This window comes from Heteronotia binoei, chromosome 15 (assembly GCF_032191835.1).
Source record: "Heteronotia binoei isolate CCM8104 ecotype False Entrance Well chromosome 15, APGP_CSIRO_Hbin_v1, whole genome shotgun sequence".
NCBI lineage: Eukaryota > Metazoa > Chordata > Lepidosauria > Squamata > Gekkonidae > Heteronotia > Heteronotia binoei.
In genome coordinates, this window is record NC_083237.1 from 16,462,298 (window position 1) to 16,477,474 (window position 15,177).

A 15,177-nucleotide genomic window follows, 5' to 3' on the forward strand; every position below is an offset into this window, starting at 1 on the left:
AGGGTACAAGTAGAGCGGGGGTCTTTCAGGGGCCCGCTGGACATCCTGGTGGTCAAGCGACCGCTTACCACCCTGTTGGGCCTCGCATGGTTCGGCCCCTTGGGAATCCGCATAGAGGGGGTAGCGCAGATGGTCTCAGCCGGAGGGTTCGAGGAAGTGTGCAGAGAGTTCCCCGATGTATTTGACGGGTCGCTGGGTAGCTATAAGGGCCCGGCCATCTCCCTACCGCTCGACCCAACGGTCAGGCCGATCCGGCTCAAGGCGAGGAGGGTCCCCTTCGCCTTAAAGCCCAAAATTGAGGCAGAACTGGACCGCCTCACGGCTCAAGGGGTCCTGGAGCCGGTCGATTATGCCATGTGGGAGACCCCCATAGTGACTCTGGTCAAACCGAATGGAAAGGTGCGGATATGTGCAGACTACAAGTGCACAATAAATAAGGCACTCCAGGATAACCCCTACCCAGTGCCCGTAGTCAGCCACGTTTTGGCAGCCCTGGCGGGGTCAAAGATTTTCGGGAAGTTGGACTTGGCACAAGCCTACCAACAGCTCCCGGTGGACGCCAAAACAGCAGAGGCCCAGACTATAGTGACCCACAGGGGAGCCTTCAGGGTGCGGAGGCTACAGTTTGGGGTCAGTGTGGCTCCGGGGATTTTCCACAGTATAATGGATGCTCTCCTCAAAGGGATCCCCGGAGTCCAGCCCTTTCTCAACGACGTTTTAATTGCCGCCCCGGACCCCGCAGAGATCAGCAACCGCCTCCGGGAGGTGCACCGTCGTTTTCAAGCTGCTGGACTTAAAGTGAAGAGGGAGAAATGCTTGCTGGGAGTGCCGCGGGTGGAGTTCCTGGGCTTCACAGTGGACGCGGAGGGCATCCACCCGACTGAGGAAAAAACCCGGGCCATCGTGCAAGCCCCAGCTCCCACGTGTAAAGCAGAGCTACAGAGCTTCTTGGGGGTGCTCAATTTCTATCACACATTCATACCCCACAAAGCGGCCATCGCTGAACCCCTAAACCGCCTACTGGACAAAAAAGCTCCTTGGGTGTGGGGCAAGCGACAAGCCACCGCCTTCCAGGCAGTGAAGGATGTTCTGGTCTCCAATGCAGTGCTGCATCACTTCGATGAGCGCCTACCGGTGGTCCTGGCCTGCGATGCATCGCCTTACGGGGTGGGCGCAGTCCTGGGGCACCAACTACCGGATGGCTGGGAGGTTCCGGTCGCTTACTACTCCTGCACCCTCACATCGGCGGAGCGTAATTACGCTCAAATAGACAAGGAGGCTCTGGCCATCGTAGCGGGGGTTCACAAATTTAACGATTATCTGTATGGGCGACGGTTCACAATTGCCACAGACCACAAACCACTCTTGGGTCTGCTGGCCCCGGACCGCCAAAACCCCCAAATCCTGTCCCAAAGGGTGTTGAGGTGGAATCAATTCCTCAACTCCTACACGTACACCTTGGTACACAGAGCGGGCAAAGCGATGGGCCACGTGGACGCGCTCAGCCGCTTGCCGCTCCCAGACACGGGCCCCGATCCTGCCCCAGCACACCATGTCATGTCAATCGAGTCACTCCTGGACCAGCCCCTCCACGCCGCAGACGTAGCCAAAGCCACCAGGAAAGACAAGACTCTGGCAAGGGTTCTCGACTGGGTGGTGAGGGGGTGGCCGGAAGGGAACATGGGGGAAGAGTTCAAGCCCTATAAAATGAGAAGGGAGGAACTAGCAGCCCACAAGGGGTGCCTGCTATGGGGGAGCCGGGTGGTAGTCCCCCCCCCTACGGAAGCGGGTCCTGGAATCACTCCACGAAACACACCCCGGCATAGTTAGGATGAAGGCCCTGGCTAGGAGCTATGTTTGGTGGCCTGGAATGGACATGGAGATAGAGAACTGGGTCCGGAGATGCAGCGCATGTCAGGAGTCGCGGCCGGACCCACCCAGCGCCCCGGCCACACGGTGGGAAACCACAAGGAAACCTTGGTCCAGGCTCCACATAGACTTCGCGGGGCCATTCCAGGGGCAGATCTTCATAATTATAGTAGACGCATACACAAAATGGCTAGAGGTCATTCCTGTGGGGTCCACCTCTTCTGCAGCCACTATCCGAGCCCTGCGCAGGGTCCTTTGCACCCACAGCATCCCAGACGCTATAGTCTCGGATAACGGGGCAGCCTTCACCTCAGGGGACTTCCAGGCGTTCCTCCAGAGGTACCTCATAAAACACATAAGGTCTGCCCCCTTCCACCCGGCCACCAACGGCCAGGCGGAGCGGATGGTCCGTACGACCAAAGAGGCCCTGGGCCGAATCGTGCAGGGTGATTGGGACCACAGATTAGCCGCGTTCCTCTTCGACAACAGGGTCATTCCAAAACCAGTCACCGGGGTTAGCCCGGCAGAGCTCCTCATGGGGCGCAAGCTCACAACAAGGTTGGACCGGCTGCACCCCGACCGAGCCTCTGACATGCGAGGGTCCCCAGAGGTCAGAGACGCGGCTAGGGGGTTCTTCACTGGGGATCCAGTATTCGCCCGCAACTACGCCACAGGGCCTGAGTGGATAGTGGGGCGGGTACTACGGGTCGTGGGATCCCGCCACTACGAGGTGTCCACCGAGGGGGGCCGGATCCTACGCCGGCACATCGACCAGATGCGCCGCCGGACCCTACCAGAGAGACCCACGGAAGCGGCAGAAGAAGCAAGGACCCGGGAGCCACCCACGACCGCTGCACCAGCCGCGGGGTCCCCCCCGCCGGCAGAGGAGAATCAACCCCTGGAACCAGCCCTGCAGCCCACTGATGCTCCAACCCCCGGAGGAACCCCGGACGCTGAAGTCACCCAGCCACCGCAAGCAACCCCACGGCGTTCAACACGGGAGCGCCGGCCTCCCGCCTATCTCCAAGATTATGTGCAGCAACTAAGGGGGGAGGAGTGTAGCGTATTGCGGTAGCAACTATTTCATTATAACGGAAACCATTTCGTTATAACGCCGCGGAGGCGACGGGGGACACCCCGGCACCTCCGCGCAGGGCGCTGAGCATCCGCCAATCACCATCCATGGCGTAAAAATGGCTGGCCAGCATTGGACTGGCCAGTAGGAGGAATAGTTCCGGCGCTGTATATATGCGGGGCCCGGCCCGTGTGTTCCCTCTCTCCATCTTGTAATGTACCCTGAATAAAGCATGTTGCCCTGCGCCCGTCTCTCCGCGTGGTACATTATAGGACCTTGCTGAGATCCCTGTCCTTCCCAAACCCTGCCTTCCCCAGACTTCACCCCCAAAATCTCCAGGTATTCCCAAGCCAAGGCTGGCAAACCTATTGCTACCGCCTTCTTGAAAAGTGCTCTACCTGGCCTTTTACCCAGTGTATGGGGCCTCCCCTGGCTTCTGCTGCCCCCTCAGTGCTACAGGTATAAAACCGCAATGAGATATAATTGGGTGTATCCATGTGTGTATTTACCTTTGTAAGACATGCAGTGGTATACAATGTGCAATATGAGGTGTACTTTCTGTTTTCACATATAACATCGGGATTCATTAAACTGTGGTAACCTGTTATTCTCCCTCAAATATATTTATCTTGTTGTTTTTTTTCTCTTGTGCTCTTAAGAAGGTTAAATCTGAACTCCTATTCTGCACCCTGAAAAACCAGATTTTAGGACCTTGGGTAATCAGGGGACTGTTAATCCAATTACTTATGGTGTCTTTTCTCCATGGATATCATTAGCTGGGAGTCATGACCGTGCTCTGAATTCCTTCTTTGTTCATGCCTGAAGGAATGCTGTTTAGACAAATGCATACACATCAGTTGGAGAGTCAGCTGGTATCATCCTCTTATTTGGTGCCATCACCATGTTTGAGTAATCAGCTCTTCAAAGCTAATATATATTGATGAGTGCTATGCTCTACAATCACTTACCCTTTTCCTCTGAAATCTTCCCTTCTGGACATCTTGTGCAACTGTAGCAGCAAAATGGCCTTCCTTCCTTCTTTGTCCTACTAAAACCTGAATGACAGTTGTCATTACATGCAGAAAGGGGCTGTGACTGTCCATAAAAGAAAGAGAAGAATGGTTGTTCATTCAAACATGTATTAGTCCTCAACTCCGAAAGGAACACACAATTACCAAATTTGGATTAAATGAAGTTTATTCATTTAACTTGAATCATTAAACTCACCACCCTTGTATGTGTGGGCTGTTTTTCAGTAGAATTTAGAGACAAGTGGCTTTAGGACATTGCCACCTGTACAACCGTTTACTGTCAGACATTGTAACTGCTTTAAACTGTTTTTAGTTTCTTGACCTGACTAACGCCATCTTGTTCGCTTGTTTTCTATTACTAACCCTGAGCATAAAGCTGTGCATTTCAAACACAGAGAGAAGATTGTAAATCCCATGGGAGGAATTTCTCACTTGGCATTCCCAGGCGCCCCAAACCTTTGAAGATGGTATGCTTCAAGGTAACCAACAGGGAGCCTTCCTGGGAAGGAAATAAGGGAGTATGGAAACAGACAACTGTCTCTCAGAGTGTGAGAATGGTTCTATTGTTATGTTATTATCTTCTACAAAAACCCAGGGGTAACCTTGGAATGTATCAAACTCAATCTGCTTCTATCCCAGATCACTAGTTCTCGAATAAATGGATTAATTTTGAAACAAAATGATTCGTGCTTATTTTGAAGTTCAATGTCTGACATTTACTTTGTGTAAAAACACACATGTGTATAGGGCTCTTTTTCTAGCAGGAGCTCCTCTGCATATTAGGCCACGCCCCCTGATGTAGCCAATCCTACTGGAGCTTACAGTAGGCCCTGTACTAAGAGCTCTCTAAATTCTTGGAGGATTGGCTACATCATGGGGGTGTGGCCTAATATGCAAAGGAGCTCCTGCTAGAAAAAGAGCCCTGCGGGATGTGTAGAAAACAAATCCCAACTAATCTATTCATCACTACCACCGATTTGTATATATTCAGGCCTTGGATTTAGCGGGACCTCACAGGAGCACAGCTCCTGAACCTTTCTGAGAATTCCACCTCCTCCTTCCCACCTTTTCCATTGAATAGTAGGTGCAGCTGCATAATAGTCCCTGGTTGGGCTCCACCACCTATTTTTCTACAAAATGACCCCTGTATATATTTACCCCATAAGCTTATTAAGAAAACACTTTTATAGGCAACCATTTTTAAGTGCTCTGGAGAGGTACATGCTTTTTTGACAACCACAAACAACAATTTTTGTGGGTCATTCCCCCCCCATAAATACATAGGGAATTTGGTTTGGGATTGAAATATACTGAAATGCAGTATGTATAAGTTTCTTCAAAGGATGAGTTTTAAAGGCCACGAAATGATGAAGTAACAGAACTGGAAGAGTTTGCTAGCATACATTTGTGGAAGCTATTGGCATTTTAATAGGCTTTATTACACCAATAGAACAAGTTCGAGGAGGGGTTGTGGCTCAGTGGTTAAATCTGTTGGTCACTGGACTACAAAACATGCTCTGGATCAATTTGAGAGCAATGAACAGCACCATTGGGAAATTTTTCCTGACTCTGCCCTCTCTTTTTCTTTATTGCGATACCATGCTGGGACACTGTAAAATGTTTTTTTTGGAATGTCATCTTTTCCTTAAGTGTTATTGATTTTATAGTATTAAGACTTGGCTTTTTATTGTTTTGAGTTTTATCTGTTGTAACCCCCCCTGAACCCACTTGCAGGAAGGGTGGGATAGAAATTAAATAAAAATCTCTTTGGCATGCAGAAGGTCCCAGGTTCAATCCCTGTCATATTTTATTAAAAGCGTCCAGTAGTAGGCAATGTGAAAGACCTCTACTAGAATGCCTGAAGAGCTCCTGCCAATCTGAATAGACAATACTGCCTTTGTCGGACCAATGATCTGTTTCATTATAAGGTAGCTTCACATATACAGTTAGTTTTGTACCTGATAATGAACCACAAGGTAACAGAGCTCTAACAAGGCGTCTTGTGACATATGGAATTTGAAATAGCTTTGCCGACATATTCCATCAGCTCTTGCTCACTGGAGAATTTGAGATATTCACAGACCTACCTGGTCAAAGCTAGTGGGCCATACAATGGCATCTTCATGGATGGCCAGCCCATTATCCATGTTATTCTTTGGTTCGACCTGTCCAACTTTGACTCTATTAAAGGACTTGTTTGGGAATGTGACCCAGCTGATAATATCAAAGCCAACTTTTAATGCCTCATTTTGATTGAAGGATACACTTTCCCCCGCACTGTTGTTAAATGAAACACTTCTCAGAAAGTGGTGGAGCTAAATGAAAAAAAACATCCTAATTATAAGCAAAAATATTCAAGTGCAATTATAGGGCTAGTCACTTATCCCAAACAGGTAAAAATTAACTAATAAGAAGGCAGCGGTCACACTCACCATTAAATCCATCCCTAACCCGTTGCTATTATACCCCTCAGCTTTTTTACAACAAATTTCCTGATCAGACATCCCTCCATCCTTCAGTTCTAAGCAGCATTGGTCCCGTCATTGGTTGATCAGAGGTCTCAACCGGACCTCATTTTTTAAGATGGCATTCCGCACTCGCACAAGCGCAGTACCGTGGGATATCATGTTTGGCTTAAAAAAAAAAGTGCCAGCAAAGGTGGGCGATCTGCCCCCCCCCCCCCAAATTTAAACACCAGACCAGGGAGGGGAAACCTGGGAGTTCTCTTTACTGTCTCTCTGCCTGGTGGGGAGACAGCAAAGGTGAGTGATCTTCCTCCCCCCCCCCCATTTAAACACCCCGCCGTGGTGTTTAATTGGGGGGGGGGAGCACGGCAACTCTCTTTGCTGTCTCTCCACCTGGCAGGGAGACAGCAAAGGTGGGTCATCTTCCTCTCCCCCCCCATTTAAACGGGACAGGATAAAAGCCGAAATGGGCCAGAACAGGCCGGAATGGGCATCAAACAACATAGACTGTCACAAAAAATGAACACCCCACCAGGGTGTTTAAATGGGGGGAAGCACAGGGACTCTCTTTGCCGTCTCTCTGCCTGGAGGGGAGACCACAAAGGTGGGTCATCTTCCTCCCCCTCCATTTAAACACCCCACTGGGGTGTTTAAATGGGGGGGGGAGCACGGGAGCTCTCTTTGCCGTCTCTCTGCCTGGCGGAGAAAAGGCAAAGGTGGGTGATCTGCCTTTTCCTCACATTTGAACACCCCACCTGGGTGTTTAAAGGGGGGTGGGAAGCCCGGGAATTGCCTTTGCCATCTCCCTGCCTGGCAGCAAAGGTAGGCGATCTGTCTCCCCCCCCCCCCATTTGGGAAAGGTCCCCTGTACAAGCACCAGTCATTTTTGACTCTGGGGTGACACTTTCACAAAGTTTTCACGGCAGACCTTTTACGAGGTGGTTTACCATTGCCTTCCCCGGTCATTACACTTCCCCCGCAGCAAGCTAGGTACTCATTTTACCGACCTCGGAAGGTTGGAAGGCTGAGTCAACAATTGCTGGCGCAATGATATCATTTGGAGTGGGCTCTCGCAGGGAAGCGGATGTGCGCTTGTGACGAGTCAGCTACAATGGAGCGTTCAAACATAGAAAGTACGCGCGGGAGTCGTCGGAAGCATTCTTGGTCCGGATTTAATGTACTACCAAAAAAGTCCGCATCCCAGTCATGGCAGTGCGGGACACGAATGAGCCAACGACCATTGCCAGATGCTCATAAAATACAACATGCATCTGGCTTTCATCCATGCCCATCTCGTCAGTTTATGTGCGTCTGACCTCAGCCTGAGTGTCCTTTTATGAGCTTGAGGAAACTGGGCTCCTTCTTTCAGAAAACTTAGGGAGAAAAGGAAGTCAATATTTCCCCGTCCTGTAAATTAAATGTGAGGGAAGGCAGCATGGTATAGCCCAGTCTCATCAGATCTCAGAAGTTAAGGGTCAGTCATTCCTCACCATCCATTCAGGCTCCAAAGATGACCCCTCTGACTGCCACTATGAAAGTTTTAAGTTACACATATGTTAGTGCTGTCAAGCTGCAACTGATGTATAGTAATCCCAGCAAAGGGCTTTCAAAACAAGTGAGAAGCAAAGGTGGTTTATCATTGCCTTTCAACACAGAGCCTTCCTTGGTGGTCTTCCTTCCAAGTACTGACTAAAGATCCTCCTTAGTTTCCACAATCTGATGTCAATCTGATACCATGCCACCTTCCCTCCCATGTAATGGTATTACCGTGTTGCCTTTCCTCCTTCATGCCTCTTACAGAGAATATATACATTTCTGGTAACTGTAAGTTATATCTGTGAGTTGCAACAAAAGCAAATTAATGTGAGGAGAAGCTATGATGATCCTAGCATACCCTTGACCAGTGTTCCCTCTAAGCTGAGTTCGTGTGCTAGCTCCCTGGGGGGGTTTTAAACCTCTGGCTCACATATTTTTTTCTTAGCTCGGGAAGGATGGCCCCAGAGCAAACTGATTTATGCTGTTGAACAAAGCAGGAGTCAAGTTGCACCTTTAAGACCAACCATTTTTATTTAGAATGTAAGCTTTCGTGTGGTCTTAAGCACACTTCATCAGATGAGGAATCCAGCAGTATTTATGCAGTAGCTAATAACTTTAATTCCAGTAGCTCACAAAGTGGAATTTTTGCTCACAAGATTCCACAGCTCAGAGGGAACAGGGCTGGAATTGACACAATTCCAGCCCTGTAAACAGAGAACTTTATATACCATCTAGGTCCTGTTGTTGGACCAACATGTAGGCTTTTCTTTGCTTGGGACATTACCTGCCAAGGCTGCAGAATCAGGTTTGATTTGGTCTGGTTTTGGGGTAAATGCATTGCATGGACAGCATGTGCCACAGCAAACACAGCATTATAGATGCTGTAACTGTGGCCAGTCATACTTGTTTCAAAGACAGAACCTGGAAGGCTCTCCAGCTTCTCACTCCCAGTGCAGATTTCCTCTTCTGCTTCCTCGGCCGCAGAGCTGGGCAGAGTACACTTAAATGCCAGCTTCCAGAAGTCCTTGATAAAGCCATCTTCTGCTTCTGAGGCAGGGCTTCTCATCTGAAGGAACTTCCTGAACCCCAACGGCTCCTTTGAGTGAACAGAGAAAGACAGAGCTCCATGGATGAACTCTAAACCCCAATCTCTTTGGAAAGGATACGATGTGAAGTCCATCTGTGCAGTCATAATCCAAACTTTGGCCTGCATGGGTCTATCCTCAAATTCTGCCTCATACAGCAACGTTCTCAGAAGTGCTACTGTATGAATTTCACCATGCATGACCATCACATTGGCGGTGCTTTCGTTGACAATCTTTAACGTATCGGTTCCCTTCTTTACCAGCTGAGCAATATTACTGGAAAAAGACATTTTGGGGAAGATGTGCACAAAATCAAAGCAGATGCCACTGCGAGTAAACACAGAAAGCTCATTGTCGACAAACTTCTCTGCGTTGTCATTGTCATCAGAAAGCACACCGATCCACGTCCAGCTGAAATGCAGCAATAGCCTGACAATACCCATATACTGAAGGGTCACATTTGGGAACATTGAGTGGAAAAAACCAGCATGGGCTTTGTTATTCAGCACGGGAGCAGAGGCATATATGATCTAAAAGAAAGTAAAGGGAAACAGGAAAAGGAAAAGACATTTTTTTTTTCCAAATGTGTGAGTGTGTAGCGATAGTTCCCTGGTTAGTATTTGGATGGGAGACTGTTTAGGAAGGTCAGGGTTGCTACACAAAAGTAGATAATGGCAAACCACCTCTGATTTCCTTGAAAACCTACAAAGGTCACCTTAAGTAAGTTGAGGCTTGATGGGACTTTCCATCACCTTAGTGATAGTTTGTCATATAATGAGGAGTTCCACCAGATTAGTTCCAATCCCAATTTTTTTTTCTGTGTTCCAGGAGTTATAAGATTTTAGCTTGTATGAACTGCCACAGCCTTCACAGACAAGAAGGAATTGGTGGCACATCTGGACAAAAATGGGCCCCAAAAGGGCTGAAAACTAGGACTATTCTCCATTTTTGTTTCTTGTTTTCATGTATTTATTTGAATATTTTTTGTGATACTTCCCTCTCTACAAGGGCTTGAAATGGCTTGCAGAAATGGCCATGGGATAGAAGGGGTCGTGGCTCAGCGGTAGAGCATCTGTTTTGCCTGCAGAAAGTCTCAGGTTCAATCTCTGCCATCCCCTGTTAAAAGGACCAGCAGTAGGTGATGTGAGTAGACAATATCAGCACTGATATACCAATGGTCTGATTCAGTGTAAGGCAACTTAATGTGTTCATGTATAGCAGGGGTGGCCAACAGTAGCTCTCCAGATGTTTTTTTTGCCTACAACACCCATCAGCCCCAGCCATTGGCCATGCTGGCTGGGGCTGATGGAAATTGTAGGCAAAAACATCTGGAGACGTACCGTTGGCCACCCCTGATGTATAGGATACTTAGAAGATCTCTCATCCAAACATCAACCAGCCTAAATCCTGTTTAGCTTTAGTACAATTCTTCATCATTTGCCTTCTAGCCATACTTTGGGGTCTAACAATGCTATTCCTATTGAATTGTATAACCCCCTTCCCCCCCAATTTGACCTGAAAATCCTTATTTCCATTACACTTTTCCTAAATGAAACCATGTAATATAGTTCATTATGCCATTTTCTCCATATTATATGCAATGCTAACGTTATTTGTATGTTAGTTGTATATAAATGCTGTAGAAATGGAATAACAGTGTTGCAAAAGAAACATTTCCATAACAGCATCAATAAAAATGAGCAAAACAAGAAGAAAGTGAGCCATAACTCAGTGCTAGAGTATCTGTTTTGTATGAAGAAGGTCCCATGTTCCATCTTCACCATTTCCAGTTAAAAGAATCAAGTTGTGGGTGACATGAAAGACCTCTACCAAGACCCTAGATAGATACTGCCAGTCAGAGTAGGCAATACTGACCTAGATAGACCAATGATTTGACTCAAGTAGTTCATAAATTGCAAGAAATGTGCATACAATGTGTTTACAGTGCACACTTAATTTCCTTTACACATGTTTTAAATAATTATCATGTAACATTCAATGCATGCACATGTTCTGTATATGTGGGCTTAAAACCTCATATTTACTTGCCCTGGGTTTCATTTGTAAAGTGAACATGCATTGGATTTTACTTACAAACAGACGAACATGAGTTCATTCTACTATGTGAATATGTCTAGTACAAAGCAACTTCTTATGTGCATAGGTCTATGTCAGTTAGGCAGCTGGAAGTAGGGCGGGGGGGAAATACTGTTGTTGAGTTACCTACATAAAATCTCAATATACTTCATTCAGCCTCTTATATCCAACAGTTTAAGGGTTAGAATCTGAGTAAATTGTACACAACACATTATATTCACCCATATTTTCATTGCAGAGGATAGGAACTTAGATATGTTAGCTCTTTGGTCAATCCCTGCCAATAAAATTTTGTGAGTGTTCTGCTAAGGTAATACTTGTTTTAATTAGTTGACACAGGTTCCAATAAATTCAAGCATGCCTGGACATAAACTCTACAACAGAATAACACATGAGTCAATGACTCAATAAGATTCTCAGAGCAGGGACAAAATCAATTAAACTGAATGTGTTTTTTTTTGTATTTTCCTGGGTCTATGTGGAAACCAGAGCCACTGCCAAAGTTCTAACATAATTGTTCACAGGACAATAATCAGACTCAGTGTAACACTGCTTCATGGGTTCAGAAGACTCAGTATTACACTGCTTTGTGGATCCAAAAGACTCACAACAACAGCATGGAACTAAGAACAAAAACACAAATCCACATAAAAGGCAGGGCTAATTTCAGCGGCTTCTTAAACTCTCCCACACCAGGCACAAATCTTACTTGGGGAATCTTGTAGTTGCACAAGACGGTGGCCATGTGGACACAGACATTGGAGCTAGGTCCCCCAATCACCGCTACTAGGTTGTTCTGCCTCTCGCACTTGTAGTTCGGAATATATTTGCCCTGTCTGGAGAGAAGTTCCAAGGAAGCACGATAGGTCCAGCTTGCACTGAAGTGGCTGTTGTAGATACGGAAGCCCAGAGTGATGTTGGGTAAGATCTGAGGGTTTTCATTGATTTCCTTTGCAGCAAATGCCAAGGCAAGGACATGCTGGTAAGTGTGAGTCAGGAACCTGCAGCGAAAATTGTTTGAGACACAGTAGTGTATTTGTCTTGGAATATGGCATTACCTGTGGTTTGACACTATGGGCGTTTTCCCACAGAGCTTACCTCGGAGCGACGCCCCTCTTCACCACGCAGCGTCTGCGTGGATTTCCCACCAACTGCTCTGCATAGCCAGGAAGAGCCACGGCTTTTGTGTAGCTAACATAAACTGGTTTTTAGCGGTTTACATCTGCGACGCAAAAGGTCCGGCACTTCCTGGTTATGCGGAGCAGTTGGTGGGAAATCCGCGCAGACGCTGCGTGGTGAAGAGGGACGTCACTCCAAGGTAAGCTCTGTGGGAAAATGCCTCATGAATATTTCATAAATATATTGCATTAACATAAACCCATCTGAGAGAAGCACAAAAAAATACTGCTTTTCACACATCAATATATAACATTTATGAACACTGAACTGCAACAAGAGGCAGATAACCCTGAAGGAAATAGGAATACTCTTGAGGAAGTTTTTTTTTTTTTTTTAAATGAAATGAGCCTATATCTGGGTGCTCATTGGATGGACCTTTCTTGTAATATTGTAATGTTGTACTTCCTTACAATGTGTGCAAAAGATTATATGACTATTAAAAAGGTTTTACTAAACGTTGTTAGCCAGTGTAGCACGGTGTCTGCTTTTTTTCTTGTATTGCCTGTAATATGAACTGTCATCCCAGATTGTTGGTTTTTCTTTTATGAACACCAGCCTAACATGGGCAGTGCTTTAGAAGCTTCAATTCAGCACATGTATGCACCAGGCACATTATTTCTATCTATTTTATTTATAGATTTGAAATGGGGTTTTTTTTAAAACTTATTTTAAGATGAATCAGAACTTTATATGTTTAAACCTATAAAATATATAATTGGAGACTAAGCCCTATGAGGAAAGGCTGAGGTATTTGGGAATGTTCAGTCTGGAGAAGAGCAGGTTGGGGGGGGGGGCACATGATTGCTCTCCTGAAGTATTTGAAGGGCTTTCACTTAGAGGACGGCAGGCAGCTGTTCCCGTTGGCAGCAGAGGAGAGGTCTCCAATAATGGGTTTAAGTTAAAGATGGGAAGGTATCGACTGGATATGATGAAAAGGCATTTTTACAGTAAGAGTTGTTCAACAATGGAATCAGCTACTGAGGGAGGTGGTGAGCTCTCCCTCACTGGCAATCTTTAAGCAGCGGTGGGGCAAACACTTGTCAGAGATACTGTATTCTGAACCTGCATTGAGCACAGGGCTGGACTAGATGGCCTGTATGGTCCCTTCCAACTCTATGATTCTGTTCTATGATTCATATATGTACATCCACATGACTTAGAATGTTTAAATTTGCTGACTATTATCATATAGTTCTACATATAATAGTCAAAGCTTAGAATGGGCATTTATTTCTTACTTGCAGGATTAATGAGGGGATCAAAGTGGACAAACAGTAACAGGGTCCCACATTGCTGCCACCTCTCTCTCATAAGTGTTTAAGTGGCAAAAGAGCCCCGTGGCGCAGAGTGTTAAAGCTGCAGTACTGCAATCCTAAGCTTTGCTCACGACCTGAGTTCGATCCCCAATGGAAACTGGGTTTTCAGGTAGCCAGCCTGAGGTTGACTCAGCCTTCCATCCTTCTGAGGTCGGTAAAATGAGTACCCAGCTTGCTGGGGGGAAAGCATAGATGACTGGGGAAGGCAGTGGCAAACCACCCCATAAAAAGTCTGCCGTGAAAACGTTGTGAAAGCAACGTCACCCCAGAGTTGGAAATGACTAGTGCTTGCACAGGGGACCTTTCCTTTCCCCAAAAAGACAAACGGTGCTGCCACCCCTCTCCCACAGCCTATATTTAAGTGGCAAACAAACAATCTGCAACAATGTTTGCTGGTACACACTGAAATTGCAAAGGTAAACTAGACTCCACAATGCAAGCATTAGTTGGTTTCTCTGAGACAGAATATATTGCCACCTCCCACTTTTCCCCCAAAAAAGTTGTTCATTTCTGAGTATGCAGCACCACCTTTTAAGAGCAATCATTCTATCTTTTGCACAGAGGAAGCAATCACAACCAAAGAAACAATAGATCAGACATTGCAGCATATTTCAAAATAGATTATTTTTGTTCACCCAGATCATAGCATTCGTGCATAACTTTGAGAGAGCTCATTGTTCTTATTGTGACATAGGCAAGGAAAGTTTTTTTTTCTTAATGGAGAACATTGCAGTATCAGTTATTCCCCATTAACTGACACAGGCTAAAACCAATTCATATCTCCCAGCTGCACAAGAATATTACATCTTCCCATAGTTTCCATTCCACTAATGAAGAAGCTTCCCTCTAATGCAAGGAGACTTTCAGTGAGGCACTGAATCCACTAGCTGAAGTCCATTTGCCTTAGAAGTAGACCACACTATTAGCCGATTGAATACTTTGGATCCAACTCAGTATCACTGGCCAATTTATTCCATGAACAGAAAACTAACTGCTTACATTTGGTCATCAAAGAATTCAGAAGTTGGAGGTTTTTCAAAGGTTATGTTCTTAGAAAATATGTAGATCTGAGAAATAATGCCTGCAATTATAATGTCTCCTGTCTGGTAGTACTTGTGAAGGATAGGGACCGGCTCGCTGATGGTGCATTTAGAAAGTGAGACCTTGCACACTACCTGTGACAGCAGTGCTAACATCAGTGCTACAAATCCCACCATCTTACAGTAAAATCATCACGTCCAGATGCTAATTCATCTGTTCCCACAAGGCAGTGGCCCTTGGTAATCCAGCTCAGTGGAAATGATACTCACTCCCAGATTCAAAGTCAGGATGGAATATTTTAATGTTGGTGCCCTGCCTGCCACAAGCTTCTAGCTCTCAATAGTAGAGGGGATGTTGATGATATCTTTTAGTCATTATTTACAGTTGCTATAGAAGCCAGTGTAATTCTCCAGAGACTTTAGAAAAAATAGAACTGATGATAGATAATTTGATAATTATAGGGAAGAGTTAGAAGTTAACTGT

General features: G+C 46.2%; 1 protein-coding gene across 1 annotated transcript in view; it reads right to left on the minus strand.

Annotated features, from left to right (window-relative positions):
* Positions 1-14,870, minus strand: part of LOC132583182 (vomeronasal type-2 receptor 26-like) — a 36,269-nt gene extending 21,399 nt beyond the window's left edge. The window contains exons 1-5 of the mRNA XM_060254851.1: positions 14,653-14,870; positions 11,868-12,045; positions 8,761-9,591; positions 6,063-6,290; positions 3,913-4,039 (exon numbers count right to left, since the gene is read on the minus strand). Of these exons, the coding sequence (XP_060110834.1) occupies positions 3,913-4,039; positions 6,063-6,290; positions 8,761-9,591; positions 11,868-12,045; positions 14,653-14,870 (1,582 nt within the window). The remainder of the gene's footprint in view (positions 1-3,912; positions 4,040-6,062; positions 6,291-8,760; positions 9,592-11,867; positions 12,046-14,652) is intronic.
* Between the last annotated feature and the right edge of the window lie 307 nt (positions 14,871-15,177).